Source organism: Vombatus ursinus, unplaced genomic scaffold, assembly GCF_900497805.2.
Source record: "Vombatus ursinus unplaced genomic scaffold, bare-nosed wombat genome assembly UNPS02014832.1, whole genome shotgun sequence".
In the NCBI taxonomy this organism is placed as follows: domain Eukaryota; kingdom Metazoa; phylum Chordata; class Mammalia; order Diprotodontia; family Vombatidae; genus Vombatus; species Vombatus ursinus.
The window spans coordinates 59473487-59499637 of record NW_020954610.1 but is presented as its reverse complement, the minus strand read 5'-3'; the positions used below and the strand labels follow the sequence as shown (position 1 = coordinate 59499637).

Genomic DNA, 26151 nt, shown 5'->3' with positions numbered 1-26151 from the left:
AACTTGGAGAGGGTAAGACCTAACTGGGGTATGCTGGCAGACATTTTAACAACTGGTTCTCCAAGGTGGGGATAAAAGGGTATGTGCAAGGTTTTTTCCATCACTTTCTTAAGTCTAGACAATGAACAAAACAATAACTCATGCTTTGAAAAACCTTAAAGCATTGGATCAATTTCAGTTATTATTAATTTGTGACAGTTACTTTTAGGCTTTGTATTTTAGATTTTTATCAGAAATATTTCTAGCACTTTTCCCCCAATCTGTTTTTCCTTTTCAATGGAGATATATTTGTCATGTAAAAAAGTCTTTTATATATTTTTTAGTGTTTAATATTTTATTTTTTCCCCAATTACATGTAAAAACAATTTTAATACTAATTTTTTAAGCATTTTGAGTTCCAAATTCTCTCCCTTCCTTCCCTTTCCCTCTCATCGAGAAAGCAAGCAATTTGATGTAAGCTATACATGTGCAGTCGTGCAAAACATATTTCCATGTTAGTCATGTTGTGAAAGAAAACACAGACAAAAAAAAACAACAAGAAAAAGAGCAAAAAAAGATATGCTTCAGTCTGCACTCAAATACCATCAGTTCTTTCTCTAGAGATGGATAGCATTTTTCATCATAAGTCCTTTGGAATTGTCTTGAATCATTGTATTGCTGACAGTAGCTAAGTCACTCACAGTTGGTCATTGTACACTATCACTGTTAGTGTGTACAATGTTCTCTTGGCTCATTTCACTTTGCATCAGTTCATGTAAGTATTCCAGGTTTTTCTGAGAGCATCTTGCTGCTCATTTCTTACAGTATAATAGTATTTCATCACAATCATATACCAAAACTTGTCCAGCAATTCCCCAATTGATGGGCATCCCCTCAATTTCCAATTCTTTGCCACCACAAAAACCTATAAATATTTTTGTACAAATAAGTCCTTTTCCTTTTGGTTTTTTTTTAAATCTCTTTGGGATACAGACCTAATAGTGGTATTGCTGGGTCAAAGGGTGTGCATGGTTTTATAGTTCTTTGGGCATATTTCACATTGCTCTACAGAATAGTTGCATCAGTTCACAATTCTACCAACAATGCATTCGTGTCCCAGTTTTTCCATATCCCTTCCAACATTTGTCTTTTTCCTTTTCTATCATATTAGCCAATCTGATAGGTATGGAGTGGTACCTCAGAATTGTTTTAATTTGAATTTCTCTAATAAATAGTGATTTAGAGCATTTTTTTAAATGACTATAGAGAGTTTCAATTACTTCATCTGAAAATTAATTGTTCATATCCTTTGACCATTTATCAATTAGGGAATGGCTCTTATTTTTTATAAATTTGACTCAGTTCTCTATACATTTGGGAAATGAGGCCTTTATTGGAGAAACTTGCTGTAAAAATATTTTTCGTAATTATGTTTATTGTGTATTTTCTTCCATCCTATTTTTCTCTTTATCCTACTCTCTCCTTTCCCCCTGTCCATCCTCAAAAGTGTTTTGCTTCTGACTACCATACCAATTTACTCTCCCTTCTTTTATCCCCTTCCCCTCCTACTTTCCTGTGGGGTAAGACAGATTTTTATACCTATGTGAGCGTGCATGTTATTTCTTTTTTGAGTCAGTTCTGATGAGAATAAGGTTTATGTACTCCCCTCCAACTCCCCCATCTTCTCCTCCAATGTAAAAACTCTTTCATTCCTCTTTAATGTCAGATAATTCTACCTCTCCCTTTCTGCTTCTCCCAGTGCATTCCTCTTTCTCACCTCCTTAATTTTATTTTTTTAGATAATCATCCCATCACATTCAACTCATGCCCACGCTCTCTGTCTATGTAAACTCCTTCTAACTACCTTAATGAGAACGTTTTCAGTAGTTACAAGTATGATTTTCCCACATAGGAATGTAAACAGTTTAACTTTATTGAGTCCTTTATGATTTCTCATTCCTGTTTACCTTTTTATATGCCTCTTGAATCTTGTATTTGAACGTCAGATTTTCTATTCAGCTCTCATCTTTTCATCAGGAATGCTTGAAAGTCTTTTACTTCATTGAATATCCATTTTTTCTCCTGAAGGATTACACTCAGTTTTGCTGGGTAGGTGATTCTCGGTTATAATCCTAACTCCTTTGCCTGCTGGAATATAATATTCTAAGCCCTGTAATCCTTTAATATAGAAGCTGCTAAATCTTGTGTTATCTTGACTATGACTCCATGATATTTTAATTGTTTCTTTCTGACTGCTTGCATATTTTCTCCTTGACCTGGGAGCTCTGGAATTTGGCTATAATATTGTTGGGAGTTTTCATTTTGGGATCTCTTTCAGAAGGTGATCAATGGATTCTTTCCATTTCTATTTTACCCTTTGATTCTATGATATCAGGGTAGTTTTCCTTGATAATTTCTGGAAAGATGATGTCTAAGCTCTTTTTTTGATCATGGCTTTCAGGTAGTCCACTAATTCTTAAATGATCTCTCCTAGATCTGTTTTCCAGGTCAGTTATTTTTCCAATGAGATATTCCCATTTTCTTCTATTTTTTCAGTCTTTTGATTTTATTTTATCATTTCTTGATGTCTCCTGGAGTTATAAGCTTCCACTTGCCCAATTCTAATCTTTATGGAATTATTTTCTTCAGTGAGTTTTTGTATCTCCCTTTCTCTTTGGCCAATTCTGCTGTTTAAGGATTTCTTTTCTTTGGTGAATGTTTGTACCTGTTTTTCCATTTAGCCAATTTTGCTTTTTAAGATATTTTTCTCTTCATTGGATTTTTGTGCCTTTTTTTTTTTAACAATTTGGACTATTTTGTTTTTTTAAGGTGTTATTTTCTTCAGTAATTTTTTTTCTGATTCCTTTACCAAGCTGTTGACTGTTTTTTCATGATTTTCTTGTATCACTGTGAGCCCAAAGCATTGAAGCCACAAGTCATGCCAGACTTTTTTAAAAAATAAGCCACTTCTTTGATAGGTACACAGCTTGGGCCGTCCTTGTGAAACAAGGGGGATGGGGAAGGAAACAAGCATTTATTAAGTGTCTAATATGTATATGCCAGGCACCTCACAAAGGCAGTTAAAGGTTAAATGACTTGCCCAGGGTCACCCAAGGTAGTAAATGTCTGAGGCCAGATTTGAACTGAGGTCTTCCTGACTCCAGGGCCATGTTCTATCCACTGTACTACCTAGCTACGTCTGGTGTGCCCCAGGTGTTAGCCTTTTCAACCACACACAGATACTGTAATCAGCATCAGTAGCATCCATATTAGCTTTGTAGCATCTGTGAATTTAATGAACTTGCCAGTCATGCCTTTATCTAAGTCATTGATTCAGATGTTGTTCAACCATTTTTTCAGTCACATCCAACACTTTGTGACCCCATTTGGGGTTTTCCTGGCAAAGATACTGGAGTGGTTTGCAGTTTTCTTCTCTAGCTCATCTTACAGAAGAGGAAACTCAGGCAAACAGGGTTAAATGACTTGCCCAGGGTCACACAACTAGTAAGTATCTGAGGCCAGATTTGGACTCAAGAAGATGAATCGTCCTGGCTTCCGCCCTAACACTCTAGCCACTGCACCACCTAGCTGCCCAAGTCACTGATAAAAATGTTCATAGCAAAAGACCAAGGATAGATCCCTGGGGTAGTCCAGGGGAGCCTTCTTGTCATACTGATGTTGAACCATTAACAAGTACTCTGAATCTAGTCATCCAACCAATTATGAATCTATTTTAATTATAGTATCATTTAAACATAGCTTTCCATCTTTTTTACTGAAAAATATAACACTTCATCAAATGCTTTGCTACAATTCTAGATAAACTATACCCAAAATATTCCCCTTATCTAAAAGTTTAGTAATCCTGTCCAAAAAAAATTAAGTTAGTCTTTTATGACCTGTTCATGCTGGCTTCCTGTGATCACCACTGCCCTTCCTAGATATTTGCCACGCACTTAATGATATGCTGTAGAATATTCCTAGGAATTGCAATCTACCTAGACAATCTATAGCTTGTAGCCTCTGTTCTCTTCCCTTTTTTGGACATCAGTATAACATTTGTACTTCTTCAGTCTTGTGGCATCTTTCCTGCTTTCCATTATCTTTTAAATATCACTAATAGTGGTTCAGCAATCACATCTGCCAGTCCTTTCAGGCCTCAAATATGTAGTTAATCGGGGACTGGTGACATCTTCATCAAAGGCAGCCACGTGCTCCCTTAGTATCTCTTTAGTTATCTTGAGGGGAAAGACCCTAGTTTAAAAAGACCAGGGCCATCCCCTGCATCCTGGGCCATCACCAGTGATCCTGACCTATGTCTTGCCACTGGACTATGATGACTCCGGAGAAGAGAGTGAGGCTGATGACTTCTCAGCCCTACCTCGCTTAAATGCAATTCACTTGCAGTTCAAGACATCATCTTCCTGATGTCATTGGTTCTCTTTGAGAATGAAGGATGAACAACAATAGTTAACTTAGTTATCAACTCTAAAGTAGTCATCTGATATTTCCAGAGTAAAATTTATTCTCCTTAGCAGAGGAAACAGAAACAAGAGTGGAACACTCTGCCTTTTGTTAGTTATCATCATCCCATCCATCTCAAGGAAAAGTCCTATCCCTTCTTTGATTCTCCTTTCTCTCTCAATATAGCTAAACTATATGGCCCTGACTAAGCTGGTCCAAATTGTCTCTAGGAAGTTCAGTCTTCTTAAGCAGCGATTCCTAAGGGTCAACAAATTAGCCCTGAGGTCATCCTCAAGCCCAAAGCCTCTAGAAAGTCTAAATTTTGGGGATCCAAATAGAACCCTGGGCCTGCAACAGAAAACTTAGGGTCGTTGGACAGAGGATGACCCAAAGATAGTCCGTATCCTTCAGAGCCGCTCCTGATGGTGGCAGCCCCTCAGGGTCTCTTCCATTCTGAACAATGGTTTTGCAGAGATGAACTTACCTTATTTCTATAGCTAATCAACTAATTATTCAACTTTGTTACATTGATTTTGCCTCTTCCAAATCATAAAATCATGGATTAGGGTAGCTGGGTGGCACAGTGGATAGAGTGCTGGCCTTTGAGTCAGGAGGACCTGAGTTCAAATTCAGCCTCAGACACTTGACACTCACTAGCTGTTGTGACCCTGCAAGTCACTTAACCCCGATTGCCTCACCAAAAAGAAAAAAAAAATCAGATTTATAGCTGGAAGGGTCCCTGGGAGCCATGAGGTCTTTTTATAATTACAGCTTGGAAAGGTTAAGTCACCTGCCCATTGTCACACATCTGTTAAGTGTCTTTCTAGCACCAGGACTGTCCTCTATCCACTGTGCCACCTAATTTTCATCCTGATATAACTATCAGGTGTTTTTGCTTAACTATTCTTCTTTGTTATAATGAAGGATTCAGTTTTTAAATGGATAGAGGAAGGGGAATATTTCAAGAAATGATTTATATGAAAACAAAAGACAGCATCAACAAAACATGTTTAATTCTGAAATAATACAGCAATTTCTGATTTGTGCCTATGACAGGAACTTGTGTCAGAATATTGGCCACTAAGTGTCACGGGTGATGCAGAGCTATTTTAAACTCTCCTGGGAGGTAAAGACAAGTTTGTCGGACTTCTCCAAGAAGCGAGACAGTTGCAGGAAACACTTCCCATTGGGCAGCCAACAATGACTCAAGAACTTCTGACCTCTCTTGCCTCCTTGGCCGAAAATGTCCATTTCTCAGGATTGCTGTTTAGTGACCTGGGCTCAGAGAAGGAAATGTAAAAGAGAAGAGGCAGCTAGAGGTTTGGGGGTCCAGTCATAAGGGCTCACCTAGGCATGTACATGTTTCTGAGGCTCATGTTGCTGCCATGCTAGGGCGAGGGAAGGAAACACCAACCTCGCTGGAAGCCACATGGAGAGCTCGCAGAGTCTCCAAAGGCATGTTCAGAAGAGGGAGGAGCATTTCTCCTTGATTCTTGTATGGCCTACTGAGTGGGAAACTCTTCCTGGCTTAGTCACCAAGCATCTTTGACACAGTCCTTCCCACTCCTACTCCCCTCCCCATTTACAGGGCCAGCAAAGCCAAACAGGAGCCGTTTTGTCCCCTTGTCCTTTAGCAAGGAGCCAGATTGCCTACTCCATGGGATCTCCCATGTTACAGAATGAATGAATAAATGACCTCCAGGGACCCTCACTCCCTTGACAGTAGCCAGGGCTTGCTAACCACTCTGAGATTAGAGTTTCTATGAGAGTTTTTTCTGTACAAGATCATGACAGGAAGTAGCCCTTCTTCCATATTTGTTCCCCTTTTAGGTTTGCTTTTGGGACCTGGGGACCATGAGCCCTCTGAGTCCAAATCTTTAATAAGCAGACTCTCTAAAGTTTCTCAAAAAGAATAATACGCTGCTCTTTCCTTTGAAATTAGGGCCTCAAAATAGTGGTGAAACAACTAGAAATGAGAAAGGTGGATAAAACTCGGATGGAAGAACAAATGAAAGAGGTGAGCAGGTGATGATACTCTCCCCAACAAGCCCACCCTACCCTACCTCCACACCCTGAGGACTGTACCTAGAAAGAGAGGCAGCCACACTATATGAGTCTTAAATAGGATGATGATAAAATCCAGGAGATGGGAGAGAGAGGGTAGGTTGTCTTCTTTTTTTTTTTTTCCTCAAATATAGAAAGGTTGGAAGAAAATTATTTTTGTTGTTTTGTTTTTTGTTTTTGTTTTTCCTTGAGTAGGTTTAAACATAATTCATAGCTAATGCAAACTAATTCTGTACATTCCTTCATGGAAGGCCTGTTTTAACACAGTTACTGTTCTGAGACTAATCTGCCTTTCTAGCAAGTTGATGTTGGAAGTAGTTCCAGTGAACCCAAGACCTACAGTTTAAGAAGTATTGAAGGGGTCTCAAGTGGAAAAAGTCTAAGAAACCCTGGTTTAGAGTGGGTTTACTCTAATGAGGAAAGACAGTACTGTATTTGAATTCTTTTTGTCCCCCCCAACCCCCCTTCAGGTTAGGGATCTCAATGTCCCATCCCCTACCCCTAGATCCTGCAGAGCTGGGAGACAGAAGTAAGCCTAGAGGTCTAACTTCACTGCAGTCCGGTCCAGTCTTTCCTAACCGGAGGGCAGCAGGCTCTCCCATCACTTTGATTTGCCTTGTGGGTCTGCAATTGTGAGAAAGAAGCTGGAAGGGTCCTATAATCAATTTATCTAAAAGTGATTGCTTAAAACCATTTTGCCTGATAATTCACTGAACCCTGGAGTATTTTTTTTTTGCATTATTGTTTATGTATTTTACATTTTTAGTGGCCTTTAATTTATTAAGTACCTGGTTTTGAGGTAAAGGGTCAACAAAAAAGTTCTGCTTGGTCATTGATGTCTTTTAAATTCCATCTGACTTTTGACCATTTAATGGATTTTTTAGCTAAAAAAAGATTTAAAACATTAAAAATATCAAAGCAGGAAATTCTACTCAGTCTTTAAGGTTCGGTTCAGGTATAAACTGATAAAACTAGGACATAAACAAAGTCAGAGCATAATCAGGCTGGCATTAGGCCATAATGGAGCAGTCAAAACTGGCTGAACAGGATCACAGTCAACAAATACAGTCAAGGTCAGGTAGGCAGGCATGAAATTCTCGGTGAGAGAAACTACTTTCAGGGCAATCTCATTCAGGTAGGGCCTAGGTGTGGCTTTAGTGCAAGTTTTCTGCATGCTGATAATGTCCGGAGTACCTTTTTAAGTGCAAGAATCCTTAAAGTATTCAAAAGCAGGTAAGGTGTTTCAAAAACACAAATAATGAAGCAAAAATGCTTAGGAGGCCAAGCACCATCTTATCACATATATCCATATGTGGCTTGACAAGACTTAACATCCTATTAAATTTGATAATGATGTTTATGTTAGAAACACTAGGTAAATTTATTATTATGCAACTGATTTTTGGCAAATTGATTTTAGGGGATTTGATTTTCATCAAATAGATCATTACTCTACTGGCTTTAAGCGAAATAGCCTAGGTCTATTTGCATGACCCCTAATGGCTCTCTGAATTTGCACAGGCAATCTGGTTTGGGTTTTTTTTTTCCTTTGTTTTTTGAGTAACACTATGGTGGCTTCAAAAGTAGCATGTCCTAACTTTGAGGTTTCTTCACTCCCCTTTGCTAATTTGTAACTAGGAGGGTGGACTTGGTAGGAATTATGTTGGAGAGAAAAGTGTGGATATGTTTATTTGTGTCTATGAGTGTATCAGTGTGTGCTATGTTGAGCCTGAGAGGGAAGGGGTGGGTATAGAAAGACAGATGGCTGGACTGGTATGGGGTGAGAAAAGCAATTCAGTGTATTTTAGAGCGTTTGTAGGTGCCCCACAAACTGCAACAAGTTGGAAAACATGGTTCAATCCCTTCAGCCTTAGTAAATGGGCCAAAGCAGACAACTTTCTTTTGCTCTCTCCCATCTCTCCTCTCTCCCACTACTGCACAACCTCACTGACATTTCTCTCTCACCAGAAAGCAGATAAGAGTGCTCTGGCCTTCAAAGCAAGCCGGGCTGACTTGGAGTTTGCCACAGTTCAGTTACATGACATGATGCATGACATGCTGCAGAAGATATCTGTCCATGAACAGGACTGGCAGAAGGTGCTGGAGAAGCTTTTCCTTGATGTGGACTCCAAGGTTAGGGACTTTTCCTTGGGGGGTGGGGGTAGGGGTAGCCAAAAAACCCTGTATACACCATCTAGGACCCTAGTCTAAGCCCCCCAGAAGAAGCTGATATTGTACCTTTCCCAGTCAGCTAACCAACTATGTGCCAGGAAAACTGGATTCTCTCCCCTCATCAGGCACTTATATCAGGAATTACAGGAGGCTAATAGCAACATCAGAGGCAATAGGAGAAATTGGATCAGGGCTTAAGGGTGTGTTGGAGCCAACCCAAACAGGCTAGAGAGAGCTAATTGTTCAATTTTTGTGTGTGGGCATTTTTGTACCTCGAAAATTGGCAAATCAGGACTTGATTTATTTTGTTGATTGACTAGACTTAAGAAAATGACAGAAAAAATGTTAATAATGCAGATTAAACTTAAAAGTATGTCATGTAAAACATCCTCCCCCACCTCCCAAGCTGGTTCTTAAATATTTACCACTGTGGTTAGGGTGAGAGTTATGATAGCCATAAAAGTGAGGAGAACCCAAATCATAGGCTCAGTCCTAACAGTAGGCACAGTGGAAAGAACACGGATCCCTCTTAGTACTAGTGCCTTCCAGGGGCAGCTAGGTGGCGCAGTGGATAGAGGACCGGCCCCAGATTCAAGAGGACCTGAGTTCAAATATGACCTCACACACATAACACTTACTAGCTGTGTGACCCTGGGCAAGTCACTTAACCCCATTGCCTAGCCAAAAAAAAAAAAAATGCTAGTGCCTTCCACTTGAAATTATCTCTGATTTATCCTGTATATATCTTATTTTCCATAGGTTTGCATATTGTCTCTCCCATTAGAGTGTGAGCTCCTGGAGAACAGGGATTGTTTCTTTGTATACCCAGCACTTAGCACAGTGCCTGGCACATAGTAGGAGCTTAATAAATGCTCATTGATTGACTAGGAGCATTAGAACTGGATTCAAGTACCAGCTTTGCCACTCTCATAAGTAATGTCATCTTCTCTGCTTCATTTTCTTCATCTAAACTGAGAGAATTAGACCAGTTGCAGGTCCCTTCTGATTCTAAAGTTCTGTGAGTTATGACCCACCCCCACCCCACCCCAATACCTCATAGGATTTTATAGCTGGAGAAGGCCTTACAAGTGATCCACCTAACAGATGAGGAAAATAAGGCCCACAGAAATGAAGCTTGCAGTAGTTCAGCCAAATGATATATTGTGGATGTGGAGCAGAAGATGTCAGCAAATGAAGATGACTGGAAGAATGCTGGAGAAGTTTTTCTCCTCCCCTTCTCAAAAATATCCAATGACTCCCTATCATCCTGGGGAGAAAACACAAACTTCTCAGCCTGGTGTCTAAAGGCCCTCCCAGTCTGACTCCTCCTTATCTTTCTATACTAATTTCATGTAACTTAGTCCCCTTTATCCACTCTTAAGTTCCAACCAAGTGAGACCACAGAGCAGTTCTCTAAACTTCACCTTCCCTTTAGCTCCCATAGTGGCAGACTGCCCACCATATCTGCAGTGTCCATCACCCCTCAGACTCCTTTCAAGGCTCAGCTACATTGCCATCTCTTCTGTGAAGACCTCCCTGATTCAACTTTTCATTTTGAGAATGTTCTTTCCTTCACAACTCCCATAGCACGTACTTTTTCCTTCTTCAAATGACTTTGTATGGACTTTCCTTTGCTACTCCTTTGGGAGTGTAAGCTCTTTGAAGGCCAGGAATGATTTGTCATTGTATCCTTAGAGCCTAGCAGAGGCCCTGGCAGATAAAGGGCATTTGATAAATGTTTGTTGAATTCAAATGATTTCCTCTGGGTCACATGCCAAATTAATGCCTTGCCCAGGTGCATGACATATGACTACCAATGATCCTTTTGAGTTAAGCTTTGCTCTTTATCCTCCATCTTTCTTTAAATAGAGATTAGAATTATCTAATTCCTAGGAAGAGTATTGGAGTCAGTCCCTAATATCTTAGCATGAATTGGTTTATAGCCTCTCTCCCCTTATGGGGAGAAGAGGAAAAATAAATGCCAATCAGGCTGCAATGTAAAATGAAATAAAAGCAAGAATTATAAACATATGTGTGTAGCAACATTTATATAATGTTTACTATGTGCCAAGCACTGTGCTAAGCCTTTTACAATTATGAACTCATTTGATACTTACAACAACCTTGGGAGATAGGTGCTCATTATTATCCTCATTTTACAGATGAGAAAACTGAAGCAAAAAGACTTAGTGACTTGCCTAGAGCCACACAACTAATAAAGGGCAGTTAAGTGGAGAAGTAGATAGAGTGCCAGGCCTTGGAGTCAGGAAAACTCATTTTCCTGAGTTCAAATCTGACCTGAGACACTTACAAGCTGTGTGACCCTGGGCAAGTCCCTTAACTCTGTTTGCCTTAGTTTCCTCATCTGTAAAATAAGGTGGAGAAGGAAATGGCAAATCACTCCAATCTCTTTGCTAAGAAAACCCCAAATGGGATCACGAAGAGTTGGACGTGACTGAAACAACTAAACAACAACAACAGAACAACTAATAAGCGTTTGAGGCTGGATTTGAATTCAGGACTTCTGACTCTAGGCTTAGCACTCTATCCACTGTACTCTGTGTATGTGAGTGTATTTTATCCTCAAAAGGGCAAAATACAATCTAAGAAAGACTCGTTTTTGTCTTTGTGTCCCCAGTGTTTATTGAAGTTCCTGGAACACAGTAGATACTTAATAAATGCTTGTTGATTAATTGAATCATGAATCCAGGCCCTGTGCACAAATAGATATTTGTCACAGTCAGGACAGGAGAAGGAATCCTTGAATAGCTGTGTAAGAGGAAAGCTTGGCAGAGGAGTTTTTCAGGGACCCCTGAGGCTCCCTCCTTGGCACTGGCACCAGGCAGAACCTGCTCAGTCCCCCTCCAGTTCACTTTTATTGCCCAGGTCATTCAACAGGACAACTAATAAGAGTGTGTACTGTGCTGGGCTGGCATGGGGGAGGAGAGGGGAAGTATTTTTCTTAACTTTCCAAGCATTTGTTTAGCAATGTCCTTGCTTTTCCACCTTCTGTACCTGCTTGGATGTAGTATGTCTGAGGCAAGCCCCATCTGTTATGTCTGGCAAGGACACAAGGCTGCTGTTACTTAGTTACTCAAATAAAAGGGGTGGGGGAAGGGGGGTAGAGAATTTAGTGGGGGGCTTTTTAGCTCTAACTGCAGTAGGCTGCAGATAAGAAATATATCCAGGTCCAAGCATCTTAAACAGGAACAGAATTCAAAATAATTCAGATGTTTTAATGAGCACTACTATGTCCTGAGCACTGGACTAGCCAAGGGGGAAACACTCCTTGGATGGACATAAAAGGCCCCCCACAATCTGACACCAGTCTAGCCTTGCACCTTTATCTTACTCTACTGCCTGTTCAGCCCAACTAGATTACTGAATGCCTCCCTCTTTCCTGACTTTTTGCCTTTGCTGGTCGCATTCCCTGTGCCTGGAATACCCTCCCATGCCCTGTCACCATTTAAAAACCCTCCTTATTAATCAACCAAAGCTTGTACTTATCCTTTATGATTCCTTCCCTGATGCCTCAGGCAGCATGGTATTACAGGTAAAGTGCTAGACCTCGAGTCAGGATGATGGGTTCACATGTGATCTCAGGTACTTCCTGACTGTGAAGATCCTGAGCCAATCATTTAACCTCTCTGGGTTTTAGTTTCTTTATCTGCATGGATGGATGGACTTAATGACCTCTAAAGTACCTTCCAGTTCTAAATCTTGTGATCCTCAGCATTCTTATAGCACTTTGTACCTCTAGTATCCTGTTACTTTTTGCATCAAGGTTGAGAGGACGTCTTATCTCCCCTACCAGTAAGCCCCTTCAGAGTGGGCACCATGTCTATGAGATAATACCTGTAGTGCTTACCTCACCAAGTTATCATGAGGATCCAGTGAAATAATGGAAATACTATATAGGATACACTTTGCAAACCTTAAATTCCTATATAAATGCCAACTATTATCAATTTTTTTTTATTCTAAACAAACACCTAATAAAACAAACGTTTTCACATACACAGTAGAAACTATAAATCTTCAATGCCTCTTATATATAGTAGGTGTTGGACAATGAATGTTTGTTGAGTGAATAAATAAATGAATACAAAATGAATGAAGTATGTGATAAAGTATTTGTGTAAAGGAGTTCCTAGCCTCAAAGAGGTTATAGTCTAGATCACAGGGGTGGGGAACCTGCGGCCTCGAGGCCACATGTGGCCCTCTAGGTCCTCAAGTGTGGCTCTCTGACTGAATCCAAACTTCACAGAACAAATCCCCTTAATAAAAGGATTTTAGGCAGAAAGGCTAAAGGCTGCAGGTTCCTCACCCCTGGTAGGAGATGTAATTAAAAAATATTTATCAATGAAACAACTACCATTAAGTTCAAACATCCAAAGCTAAATCTCTGTTCTTGCCTTTATCCTCTCAACAGCTGGGCCACATGGACCTAGATCCTGTGAAGAAACAGATGGAACATATCTGGAAATTTGTAAAAAAGCACCTGAGTGAAGGCCCTCGCTTTGACGCAGACAGTGCTGCTGGCTTTAAGAAGTGAGCTTCCAAAGTTCTCTAGCTCCCCTTCAACTATTAGTCTTCCCTTCCCCAAGCTGTCCTATTGCCAAGAAGTGGTTATGTTTTAGGTCTTTTTGGAAAAGAAGGTTCCAGATCCTCCTGACCTTGAGTTCTTCCCCAGATTAGGTTTGAAGATTGAGAAGGGGGAAGAAGTAAATAAAAGAAGAAGTTGAGGATACTACAGAGGAAAGGGTGGGGGACGCTGGAGGGGAGGGGAAGGTAGCAAGATAGGAAGAATGCTTGGCCATATGCGTAGTTCCTTTGCCCACACATTTTACCTCTGTCTCCAGCCAGCCATTAGTCATTCCTTAGGATTAAGGTATCTTGTCTCCAGAAGGTCCTTGTTAAAATCCACATATGCTCATTCCTTGATATTCCTCAAACAAGACACTCCATCTCACTGCTCTGGGCATTTTCACTGTTGTTCCCTATCTCTGGATCTCTCTCTTCATCTCTTCCTCTTGCCTTTCTTTAAGCTCCAACTCAAATCCCACCTTCTACAGGAAGTCTTTCTCCATCCCTCTTAGTCCTAGTGCCTTCCCTCTGTTTATTATTTCCAGTTTATCCTACATGTAGTTTGTTTATACCTAGTTATTTGTGTATTGTCCACCCCGTTAGATTGTGAGCTCCTTGAGATCAGGAACTGTCTTTTGCCTTTCATTGTATCTTCAACACTTGGCACAATGCTTGGCATATGGGTTGGAGAAGATAGGTAGAAATGAAGATACTTAACTCACTTACACAAGTTAGCATCGACTACAGTACTTTGTCAGTACTAGCTGACTGGTCCATATATTCAAGTGTAGTGAGGCAAGGATTTTTAAGTTTTGATGAAGGAAAGGTAGATTCAGTGCCTTGCCTGACTCCCTTAACACACAGTAGCCAGAGGACAATATCAAGGGCATTAGGGTACCTTTTGATCTTTAGATCCAAATAAGAACTTCCTTGTGGGTTCTTTAGGTCGGTACGTTCCTCCCTGATCTATAATGTAGCCATCTCTTAGGGGGACCCCTCTTCCAAACCATACCATTCTTAGCGTGTTTGGGAAGTTGATCACAACTTGCTGGACCTGAGGGTGTGTGCTCTATTTCAGGCAACTCTTTTTTTTTTTTTAATTTTTATTTTTTTTTCAGGCAACTCTTTGAGCGGGTAAAATGCATCTCTTGTGACCGGCCTGTGGAAATGATGACAAGCCCGTGAGTACCACCCTCCAAGGTTTGCTACAACTCAGTATTTCCAACTATGTTCCATAAAGTTCCATAAAGTGTTCTGTGTAATGTCAATAGGGGTTCTGTGAGAAAGTGCCTTTACTAGCAGTATTTTCCAATCCCAAATATTAAATAGGAAATTAAATATACATAAAATGTTACCTTTTTTGCCCTATGAAAATAAACTTCAACTTCCTGTTTTACACCAATATTGACCAGACCCTCTCCACCTTAATCCCTGGGTTATTTCCTACCCTTCAGACCTCCAGAAACACTATTTGTTTGTTTTGTCAATAGATTTCAAGCTCAAACATGTTCTTTGGCCCAGTTAGTTTGGGAATCACAACTCCTTCATGAAAGTCCCTTCCCACCAGGGGGCACCATTTCACATAGTTTTGTCTCCTCTCTGACTCCTGGATACCTTTTCCTTCGAGGCATATTATTAATAAAAATACTTTGCTTTTGTAAGGCACTTTTTTTACTTACTTGCAAAGAACCTGATTCTCATTCCAATGCCCTGAGTTAGGTCCAACAGAAACGATCATCTGATGAACTGAGGAAACCCAGCCCCAGAGAAGTTAAGGCCTTGACTCAAGGTCACCCAGCTAATTAGTGACAGAGCTGAAACCAGACCTAGGTCTTTCAACTTCTGGTTCCCTGCTCTTTCCAGTGAACCATTCAAGGTCATGCCTACTGAGTGATTTTTAGTGTTAGGGTTAGTATAAAAGACAGAAAAAAATACAGGCTCCCTGTCCTCATTTTTTTGGTGGTGGCATTCAGTCATTTTTCCATCATGTCAGACCCTTTGTGACTACATTTGGGGTTTTCTTGGCAGAGATACTAGGAATGCCATTTCCTTCTCCAGCACATTTTACAGATGAGGAAACTGGGACAAATACGATTGAGTGATTTGCCTAGAGTCAGGGTCACACAGCTATTAAGTGTCTGAGGCCAGATTTGAACTCATGAAGATGAGTCTTCCAGATTCCAAGGCCAATGCTCTATCCACTGCACCACCTAAGCTGCACCTACTCATAGCACAGAGTAAGCTTGTCCAGGTAAAGCTATCAATAAGACTTTTGGTTACTCATCTAATGGACATGTCAAGTTGGAGAGAAGCATAAAAATCTAGTCAGATCTGATTATATTTATTACCTCCTCCCTTCTAATCTATGAAATCTTCATTGAGAAGATGGGCTTCCAAATGTATTCTCCCCCTCCCCATCTCTCTCCCTTAATAATATAGGTAATGATATTTTGCTGGGAATTCCCATTTATTTCTCTGTATTCCTCTTTAATAGACAGTTGATTAGTATCCAGAAAGAAAACTTGTACCCCTATGCCAGGCCAGTCAGCGCAAACAGCTATGAATATCTACAACGGCTGAAATTAAGGTGAGTGGTAATGGGGTGTGGGAAACCACACCCCAAATTTCCCCAGAGCTCTGGGACATAGAAAGGACTTGTTTCGTCCTAGGGCTCTTCCCTTCTAATGAGTCACCCCCAGAAGAATTCTGTATACCTAATTACCCTCTACAGAATTTATGGGGAACTCCATCCCTATGCAGTCACAGTCAGCCACTGGGACTCAGGTTGACCTATCCCCACAAAGGTATGTGCCCCTCAAATTATGCAGAAGCCTATGTTTTTCTAGTAAGGGGAAAGACTGGGGAGAGGGGGAAGGGGGAAAAGGTATGAGTGAATAAGTGAACAGTGGGGGCTGAACACTGACTTCTGCCTCCAACTCCAGTTGTATTGCAAGAGACACAAATCACTAAGAACCCAAAGTCTCATCCAGTGGCCTGGCACCATTGGAATTTTTCACCAGTTGGGTGGAGACAGTCTGACCCTGCTGGAACATAGTTTGATAACAATAACACTGTACTTTCTGTCTCAGAAGGAAACGTACTTTGACTTGTTTGAACATGCCAAACCCCACGCAATCTGGTTTCCACCTCCACCACTCTAATGAAGCTGCACTCTGGAAGGTCAACATTAGCCACCCAATCACCAAATTTCTGTTTAGTCTTCATCCTCCTTGACCTCTTTGCAGCATTTAACATTGTCAGTCACCTCCCTCCTACAGGATACTCTCTCCTCCTTAACTTCAGAAACACTTCACTTTCCTATTCTTCCTCCTACTTCTTTTTTAATTGTTATTATAAACTTAACAAGTATGAACATTACCATATACAAAGAATAATAAAAAAAGAGATAGGCAACCATGAATCTTTATTATGTACAGCTTGGCTTTTTAGAGTATTAAATTTAACACAGTAATACCAATGCTATCCTACTTGTCTGACCTTCTGCTCTTCTCTGTGTATTTAAAAAAAAAATTGACACTCTTCATTCCTTTTTTGTGTTACAAACACTATTCCCCTCAAAATTTTCCTCTTATTCTTCCCCCACAAATAGAAGCCCTCCCTGATAACAGTATAGCCAAGTAAAACAAATTTACACATTGGCTGGGTCTAAACATGTATGTCTTGTATCACCCCTTTGCTGATCTCCCCTGACCCTTCTAAACACACTTCTGTCTCCTTAGGATCTTAAGTTTAGAACTAGGAGGGACATTAGAGATCATCTTTTTCAACTCCTTCATTTTATAGATGAGGAAACTGAGGCCCAAAAAAGTCCATTGACTTGCCTAAGGTTGCACAGGTTGTAAATGGCAAAGTTGGAATTTGAACCCAGGGCCCCTTGTGCTAATTCCAATGTCTTTTTTACTCTGTCATGCTGTCATTTACCGGCTCCTCATCCTTTCCCTTTTAAGGTGAGTGTTTCCCAAGATTCTGCCCTTGACTTTCCTCCCTCTTAACACTTTCTTCCTTGGGCATCTCGTTTACACAGAAGGCCTCAAATCTCTATTTTCAGCCCTTTCCTGAGCTCCATACTCACACCACCAACAGCCTCAGCACAGTTCTATTTGGATTTCGAATTTTTCCAAAACTGAGCTTATGACTGTTTTTCCTCCTAAACTTTCTGCCCCTTTATGGCTTCACCATTTCTGCCAGTTACATCAGTCTCATGTTCTGAGCTCTGGAATTCTCTTTGATGCTTCTTTGTCGCTCATCTCTCATATCCTTTACAAAACCACCTCTACCATATCACTTATAAATGTCCCCTTTTCTTTATTTCTACTTTATTTCTACACCATCCTAGCTCAGACTCTCAGAATTGTAGATTTAACGATGGAGAGGAACTTCATTTGACAGATGAGGAAATGTGGCCGAGAGATGTTGAGTTACCTGCCCAAGATCACACAGATAGTAAATGGCAGAGCCATGACTCAGTCTTAGAATCTCTGACTTCATACCCCACTATTCCTTCCACTCTGGTGCACTCTTTTTCTTTTTCTTCTCTGCTCAAAAAATAACACTGGTTTCCTATTGTCTACAAAGCAAATTTTGGTCTCTTTTGCCTGATATTCTGGGCTCTCTACAATCTGGCAGAATCCTACCTTTGCAGTGTTCTTTTCATTTTACTGCTTCTCACACACTGTCCTGAGTAAACCAAGAGCTCCTGTCTGTCTCATAAATATATTCTGCCTGAGGGACAACTAGGTGTTGTAGTGTATAGAGCACTGGCCCTAGAGTCAGGAGCACCTGAGTTCAAATCTGGCCTCAGACATTTACTAGCTGTGTGACCCTGGGCAAGTCACTTAACCCTGATTGCCTCCCTAAAAAACAAAGAAAACAACAATATACGCATTTTACCACATAATTTTCACAGATTTATTTAAAAGGGGATGACACCATTATGTGAAGCTTTAAACATTTGTGCCAGTATTACTTAAAAATCATTTATCACTAACCTGTCTTTGGTGCAAAATTGGGATGCATGGAATACTTGTGAATACATACATGAAAATTGAATACTGACAATGTGCATGTGCTGAGAATTCTAGGCTAGCGGCTCACAATGTGCAAGAGATAAATGCATATCCATATGTCACTGGTGAATACATTGCTCCTCTGCTTATCTTTTAGCGGTGTGACGAACAGAATTATACCATGCAACAATTATCCAATGAAAGGTTATAAACCAATTTTTGGACTGAAAAAACAGGGTGCGACGATTATGCAGTGGCGACGATTATGCAGTAAAATACGGTATGTGTGTGTGTGTGTGTGTGTGTGTGTACACTTATATTCTTCACTGTCTCTCCTCCCTGCTTTTGTTCATTCTGTTCCAAATACCTGGAATGTCTGCTTGTTGAATTCCAACCCAACTTTGAAAGCATAACGCAAATGCTCTCTTCTTTAGGAAGCCTTCCCTGACTTCCTTAATTCTTGTATAGTGCTTCCCCACCTTTTTTTTTTAATTAAATCTTATTTCTTTTGATCACTGAAAATCTATCTACCTTCTCTCTCTGGGAAGCCTTATCTGACCTCCTCATTTCTTATAGAGTTCTTTCTCCCCCAACTCTTTTTTTAAATTAAGTATTATTTCTTTCAGTCACTGATAAGCTACTTCTCTCCATTCTGTCCCCCCCCACTATTGACAGAGAAAGAAAGAAAAAAAGCAAACTCTTTTTTTCTTTCTATTTACAGCTGCTGACATTTATTTAGTATTTTATGTTTTCATTTACATAAATATCTTACCTACTTTAACTCACGACAACCCTGTGAAATAGATTTTTCAAGTATTAACTCCCTACACAGTTGACAGTTGTGAAAACAAGATGGGAGAGTTTAAGAGATTTAAAAACAAACTCTTGTTATAAAAGCGTATAGTGATGCAAAACAAATTTCCAAATTGTTCGTCTTCTTTATATGTTTGTGTATATGTGTGTGTGTGTGCATATATGTACATATACATTTACATATATAATATATGTTTTAATCTCTGCTCTGAGTCCATTCCCTCTCTATTGGGAAGTGGGTAGCTTATTTCTTCCTGGGTCCTCTGAAATCATAACTGGCCATTGCATGGATCAAAGTTCCTAAGTCTTTCATAGCTATTTGTATTTACTGTTTTGTCATTACTGTATAAATTGTTCTCCTGGTTCTGTTCATTTCAGTCTGCATCAGTTCATACAAGTCTCCCCACTGAAACCCTCCCCTTCATCATTTCTTATAGCACAGCATTATTCCATCACATACATTTACCATAACTTGTTCAGCAACATATAGTGCTTTGTTTCAATCTAATATATCTGGCATATATTATTGTGTATTCTAGATATCTGTTATATGTTTCTCATACACCTAGTAGACTTCAAGCTCCATGAGGACAGAGACCATGTCTTAACTAAATTATGTCTCTTCCCAAGTGTCTAGCATAGCACTCTGCATACAGTAGGGACCTAATTCATCCTTTTAAAATTGAATTGAACAGCAGTGGACTTGTGGTTTGAACTGAGTCATCTCTACCCTCAGGTTTGGTCCCCATTGTGACCAAGCATATTCATGTGTGAGACAGCTTTGTGAAACAGTCAATCAGTCATGAGGGTATAGCTTGTAACCACAGAACATCTGGTTTTCCTCCACTGTATGACACTAACTGAAGACTGAAACTCCAACCTCAGCAGCACTTTACTTACCCAACTGAGCTCACTGATCCATTCCTGGTTCCCAGCTAGAGAAGATACTACAACTACCTGAACCACTGTTATCCCTTACCACTCTCTACTTTCCCTTCCTCCTTTCCCACCTTGTAGGTCCCCAGCTTCCCTCCTCCCACCAATCTCTATATGATAATATGACATTGATGATGATATAATCGCTCACATTTATATAGCTCTTTACAGTTGGCAAAAAGACTTTGCTCACAACTACTCTTTCAGGCAGGTAGTGCAAGTATTATTGTCTCTATTTTACAGTTTAAGTGAGTTTAAGTGACTTGTCCATGGTCACACAGCTAGTAAGTATCAGAACCAGAATTCAGACCCATGTCTTCTGATTACAAGTGCAGTGCTTTTTCTAACATGCCATGGTGGATAAGAAAAAGCACAGAGAGTCCAAACCAGGAATATGAGAGGCACTCCAACGATACCTCCCCCACCTCCATCACCATCACCACCAAAAGGCATCCTTCCCTACAGTAACCCTGTTGAAGGTGTTGCCAAAGACCAAGAGAGAGCTGCAGCCTGAAGAAGAGCCTACCTGTCCAGTTTTAGTCAGATTATTGCTCTCTCGGAGGCTTTCATAGGCCCAGTCTAAGAATTTCTTACACATCCTGAGCCACCAGCCTGGTGGTACTGCTCTCCATGGCTCTACCAGCCCTTCCCATGCCAGGCTGCCTGATGCGTCAGGATGCAATGTGACCTCTTGAAGCTCAGTCTGAGCTGGGAAGGTCGGTCCCCTCCTCATGTTAGCCATCTTTTCCCAGAGAACAGCAACGAACACAACACCCGCAACCTACACAGGAACAAGCCAACATGCCCAGAGATGGTCAGTCGTATTGGGATAACAGTTCTAGCCTGAGGCGAATCATGAAGATACCGAACCTCACCACCCTTTATCCATATGGGGATCCATCCGTGTTTCCTGAGAATGTGAGTGTGGCCTGCTTCTGGTTCATCAAGTTCCAGGTGGGGGGTTTCTGTTTGGGATCCTGGGGTAAGGATGGGGCAGGGTAGTGGCTTGGACTCTCTCCTCCTGTGCTTAGACCCATCCCAGGCCTTAGTGGGGAGATGGGGAGAAGGCTCCACTCCAGAGCCTGTGAAAGAACTGGGATTTTGGGTTGTAGGGGAGGACAAAATAAGTTGAAATTGGGAGTAATATGCCTCTGGGAAAGGGAAAATTGAGCAGGCTTTTAAAGCAAAAGGAATATAGCAAGGGAATCATCCCCTTCCCCTCTTCCCCTAAAGGGATTGAGTCATAACCCAGGGGCTGGGGTTGGGCTGTCTCTGTTTCCCCAGAGTGAAGTGAACATTCTGGGAGTGGATGGGGTCATGTACAAAGGCAGGATGGCCTCTCGTGGTGCTCCACATTCTGTTATTACTGAGAAGGACCTGGCAGGTATGACTTGTGACAGGTTTGAATGGGGACTTAGGGTTCAGATATACCACCCCCTGAGAACCTCACCTTCCTTTTCCTTCATGTACTTCTGGGGCTTCTGACCCCAAACAACCTGGTTAGCTCTGGTATCTGGAATAAGGAAATAACCTGGCATGGGTCCTTCCATCTAGAGTCCCCTGATCAGTGGCATTATCAAAGAAGCGACATTGGTATGATTTCAACCAAACTTGGCCCCACAGAGCAGAGGTGGAGGGCTATGGGTGTAAAACATTGCATAGACTATCAGATTCAATTGATGCGTAGGTTTGTTGTGCTGAATTGATTTTTCTTATTATTCTTTATTAGAAGGGATGACTTGCTGGGGTGGGAGGGGGAAGGCACATATTCAGAAATGAAGATGATATAAATATAGAAGATACCAATAAAAATATTTAAAATAAAGAGATAGCATGCCATAGTAGAGAGAGCATGGGGCTCAGACTCAGGAGAGATCTTGGTTCAAAGCCCCATATCTGCCATTTCTATCTGTTTGACCCTAATTTCTCTCAGCCTTTGTTTTCTCACTTATGAAATGGAGTGACTGTGATGGTCAAATGAGATGTAAAGTGCTTTGAAGACCTTAAAGCATTGTATAAATATCAGATATCATTTTTAGGGTGAAGCAGCCACCTTGAATACAATACTGGGGTGCCAACACCTTTCAGAATTAGAAATTAGATTTCAGAAAATCTGTTGATTTTCAAGTTTTGTCACTATGGTGGCAGCTAAGGTTTGTCCCATTTAGTGATGGCCCATGGCTAGCTCCATCTCAGTTGGAGAGTTGGCAATCACCAACACCCCCAACTCAAACCAGAACCCAAATTCATTGTTTGATTCCTTTAGTCATTGAAGACCCCACTTGGTCCTCAGCCTGGTACTAGGTAATGTAGAGGCGACAAAGAAGCATAAGCTTCTTTGCCCTCCAGAAGTTTACCATTTAGTTGGGAAGAAAAGACCAAATATACATGGCATAATTAAGTGGCAGAACAAGGAAGTGATATATGATGGAGGCATCATGGTAGTGTAAAGTGTACTGGATTTGGAGACAGAGGATATAGGTTTAAGTCTCACCTTTGTCACTACCTGTGTGATCTTGGGCAAGTTATTTAACCCCTCTGGGTATGTTTCCCCCTCTGGAAAATGAGGGCAGTTAGACTAGATAACCTCCCTTCTAGCTCTAAAGCTATGTTTCTGTGGTCAGTCAAATCAGTGATAGAGACAGCAAGTGCCAAAGAACTCTGGAAAAGAGGACACATCCCTGTAGGCTGTGGGGAAGAGGATGATTGGATCTGGATAAACTGAGAGCAGTGGGGAGGATATTGCAGGGTAGATAGAATGGAGTGAGCAAAGATGGGGAGTGGGGAATAAATATGACTTGTAGAGGACACCCTTTTGACTCAAAACAAGAACAAATGGGGGAGGAACAGGAGGCATGGTTGTACCCCGCCTTCTCAGAGCTCTGACAGGAGACAGAGCAGGCAAAAGTCTAGGACAGTACAGCCATGGCTTTGTCAAATACTGGCATAGGCCACAGCCCTGAGGGTGGGAGAGGGGATCTGGGGGCGGGGGGCTTCACAAACACAAGAAATCTGGAAGAAACCTCAACAAACTCTCATTTGCTCACCCCTTCCTTTACTTCACTCTCCTTAGGATTAAAGAGCCCAAGGGCCCCATCATCCCGCAGTGCATGTGAGCATATACGTTCCAGTGTCTCTGGTGCCATGTACCCTGGTGAGTCTTCACCTGATCCCTCCCTCCTGGGGCTCCAGTCCCTGTCTTCAATCTCTGTTTGAACCTCAGTTCTTCCTAGTTCCAAATCAATTCCTCACTACACCTCTTGTCCAGAGGACTTCCTTTGAATTTCTGGCCTCTCCTGTTCTCTTCCTACCAAAGAAGGCTTTGCCCAACCTCCTCTCCAAAGAGGAGATCCAAAGATTTTCTATCACACATTGGAAGGGGCAGCGAATGTCTCCCTGAATCTAGTCTCCTTACAGGGACATAATTCTAGGACAGTCTTGGGGTGCTGAAGAATACGATAAGCGAATCTCCCAGGTTACCTGCCTCAATCTCCCCTAAAAAAGGGCCATTCCCGTTCTTATTCTGGTCATTCTAAACAATCTCACCTGTCCCATTAGTACCCAAAGGTGCTATGATTCTCCCCTTCATCTGTGTGTAAACCTAAGAGAGAAGAGTCTGGAAGAGGGGCACAAGCAGCCTAGGGGCAGGGGCCAAAGTGCTTGAAAGGCATATTATCCACAGTGGAAAGTGATACTGAATTTATTTTCTTATGTGTAATGAGAGGTGGTAGGGCAGCAACGTGGCAAAGTAGATAGAGTACCCATCCTGGAATCAGAAAGACTCATCTTCTCGAGTTCAAATCTGGCCTCAGACATGTATTAGCTGTGTGACCCTGGGCAAGTCACTTAACCCTGCTTGCCTCAGTTTTCTCATCTGTAAAATGAGGTAAAGATGGAAATGGTAAACCAGTCCAGGATCTCTGCCAAGAAAACCCCAAACGGGGTCATAAAGTCTCGGACATGCCTGAAACACTGAACAACATCAAGTAATAGTGTATAATATAATAGAGAGTTGACTTAAGAGTCAAGGAAACTGGGCTTCATGTCCCACCTGGGATATACACACTGACCTCCTAACCCCAAGCAAATCACAACCTTTCAATGATCTAAGCCAGTGATGTCAAACTCAAATAGAAACTGAGGCCACAACACCATATATAAGGATCCTTGCGGGAGGCATTTTGACTTAGAAAACCACATATTAACATTGCCTACATTCTACTGTACTTTTGTTTATTTTGTTAAATATTTCCTGATTGTATTTTAATCTGGATGGGCCCCTTGGCCTTGCCTGGAAGGATGTGTGTTTGATACTTCCGTTCTAGGCAACTCCCTACTACTTTATGTTGCCAAAGAAGATTCTGACCTGCATTGGTAGAGAGAGTTTCCTGAACAGGAAGTTTCCTATACCAGGGAAATCACAGGTCCTCTCCCTATCTCCCTATCCTATATGCAGCTAGGTGGTGTAGTATGTGGATCTCTGGACTTGGAATTCAGAAGTCCTGGTTTGAATTCTATCTCCAACACTTTGTAGCTGCGTAATCCTAAGTAAATCACTTAACTACTTCTCAGCCTCAGTTTTCTGATCTGTAAAATGAGGATAAATAATAGGATCTACCTTAAAAAGGTCACTGTGAGAGTCATATGAGATACTGTATGTAGAGTGCCTTGTAAACTTTAAAGTGCTATATATAAGCACTTCATTATTATTTATTATTATTTATTGTTATTTATTATTATTATTACCAATTTACCTGTGGTTCATTTAACATTAAAAAGTCCAGAAACCCTCAACCTCTCCCCTGAACTTGGTACCATCTTCCTGTAATGTCAGGCTGGATGAGATCCTCCTTGAAAACTTGGGCAGGGGGTAGCTGGGTGGGGCAGGGGGTAGCTGGGTGGTACAGTGGATAGAGCACTGGCCCTGGAGTCAGACACTTACTAGCTGTGTGACCCTGAGCAAAATTACTTAACCCTAATTGCCTCAAAAACAAACAAAACTTGGACAGGACAAATTCTAGCCACAGTACAAGGTTGCCCTTACTTTTCCACTCCTGACTGCTTCCCAGAGACCCAGGGGAAGGCACGTGAGGTAGCAGGAAGAGCTTCAGCCCAAAGATCAGGAGATCTAGCAAATCCTTAAGCTTTCAATGATCTAGGCCAGTGGCGTCAAACCCTCTGCATGACTCCAGCTAATCAGGTTTCCTCAGACAAGCTAACCATTCTTTCTGGCCCTCAGGGTCTTCCTTGATTAAAAGGAGATAATAATATGTTCCACTGGCCTCACAGGGATATTGTGATGATCAGCTGAGCAAATGTATGTGGAAATGCTTTGGAGAAAGGCAAGGGGCTTGGGGCTTGGGGCTGGGGCTGGGGCTGGGGAAATCTTCTGTTCCATTACAGCCTCACGCCCCAGAACCAGCATGACAGCCCACGTCCTGCAGCAGTTCACTTCGCAGCCTATGCTGACTTCGGGAACTCTCCAGCACTCCCCATCCTCAGCTGCAAATATGTCCAGCACCAAAAACAGGCCTGTTTGCAGACCAGCTACCAGCAGTGGCCCGTTTGCCGCCAAGCCCAGCTCTGCTTCTTTACCTATCAACGGCTTCAATCCCATTTCACCAGAAGAGGGAACCAGCATGTGAGCCCCTTCCACTCCCTCTTCCACTGATGTAGCCCCCCCTCTTCCATCAGGAGTCCTCCACTCACAGCCCATCCCCTAAGAGAGATCAAGCTGGTAATGGATTCCATTGCCTAAGAAAGTTGGATGGATTTGAAATCAGAGAACCTGGATTCAAATCTCAGCCCTGCCACATATTGCCCTGCCTTAGACAAGTCACTTGGACTCTTTGGGCCTTAATTTTCTCATCTGTAAAATAAGGAGGTTGAATTAAATGGCTATTAAGATCCCTCCCCTTCTAAATCAATGATCCCTCTGGGGCCATCTCTTGCCCTTCCATCCTTCAGTATTCTAGCTTGCTGTAAAAATGCTGGGGAATCAACAGTTGCTCTAAAATAAAGTGGATTTTTTAAGGCTTGTGAGGCATGGGTCCACCTGAAATTCTCAGACTGCTGTTGGGGAAAATCAACCCTGCATCTCTCCCATTGA

The 26151-nt window shown here is 41.5% G+C and overlaps 1 protein-coding gene across 5 annotated transcripts in view; it reads left to right on the top strand.

The window, feature by feature from the left end:
- The window catches only part of CUNH16orf96 (chromosome unknown C16orf96 homolog), a 96358-nt gene that overhangs the window by 68675 nt on the left and 1532 nt on the right, over positions 1–26151 (top strand). For 2 of the 5 annotated variants that reach the window (XM_027839009.1, XM_027839005.1), the window contains 10 exons: positions 6386–6460; positions 8476–8640; positions 13112–13230; positions 14385–14447; positions 15761–15853; positions 18451–18573; positions 20795–20960; positions 21327–21426; positions 23116–23196; positions 25446–25683. In XM_027839009.1, coding sequence (XP_027694810.1) covers positions 6386–6460; positions 8476–8640; positions 13112–13230; positions 14385–14447; positions 15761–15853; positions 18451–18573; positions 20795–20960; positions 21327–21426; positions 23116–23196; positions 25446–25683 — 1223 coding nt within the window. Of the gene's footprint in view, positions 1–6385; positions 6461–8475; positions 8641–13111; positions 13231–14384; positions 14448–15760; positions 15854–18450; positions 18574–20794; positions 20961–21326; positions 21427–23115; positions 23201–25445; positions 25883–26151 lie in introns of those variants that run through there. The other 3 variants (XM_027839006.1, XM_027839007.1, XM_027839010.1) reach the window with 3 other exon arrangements.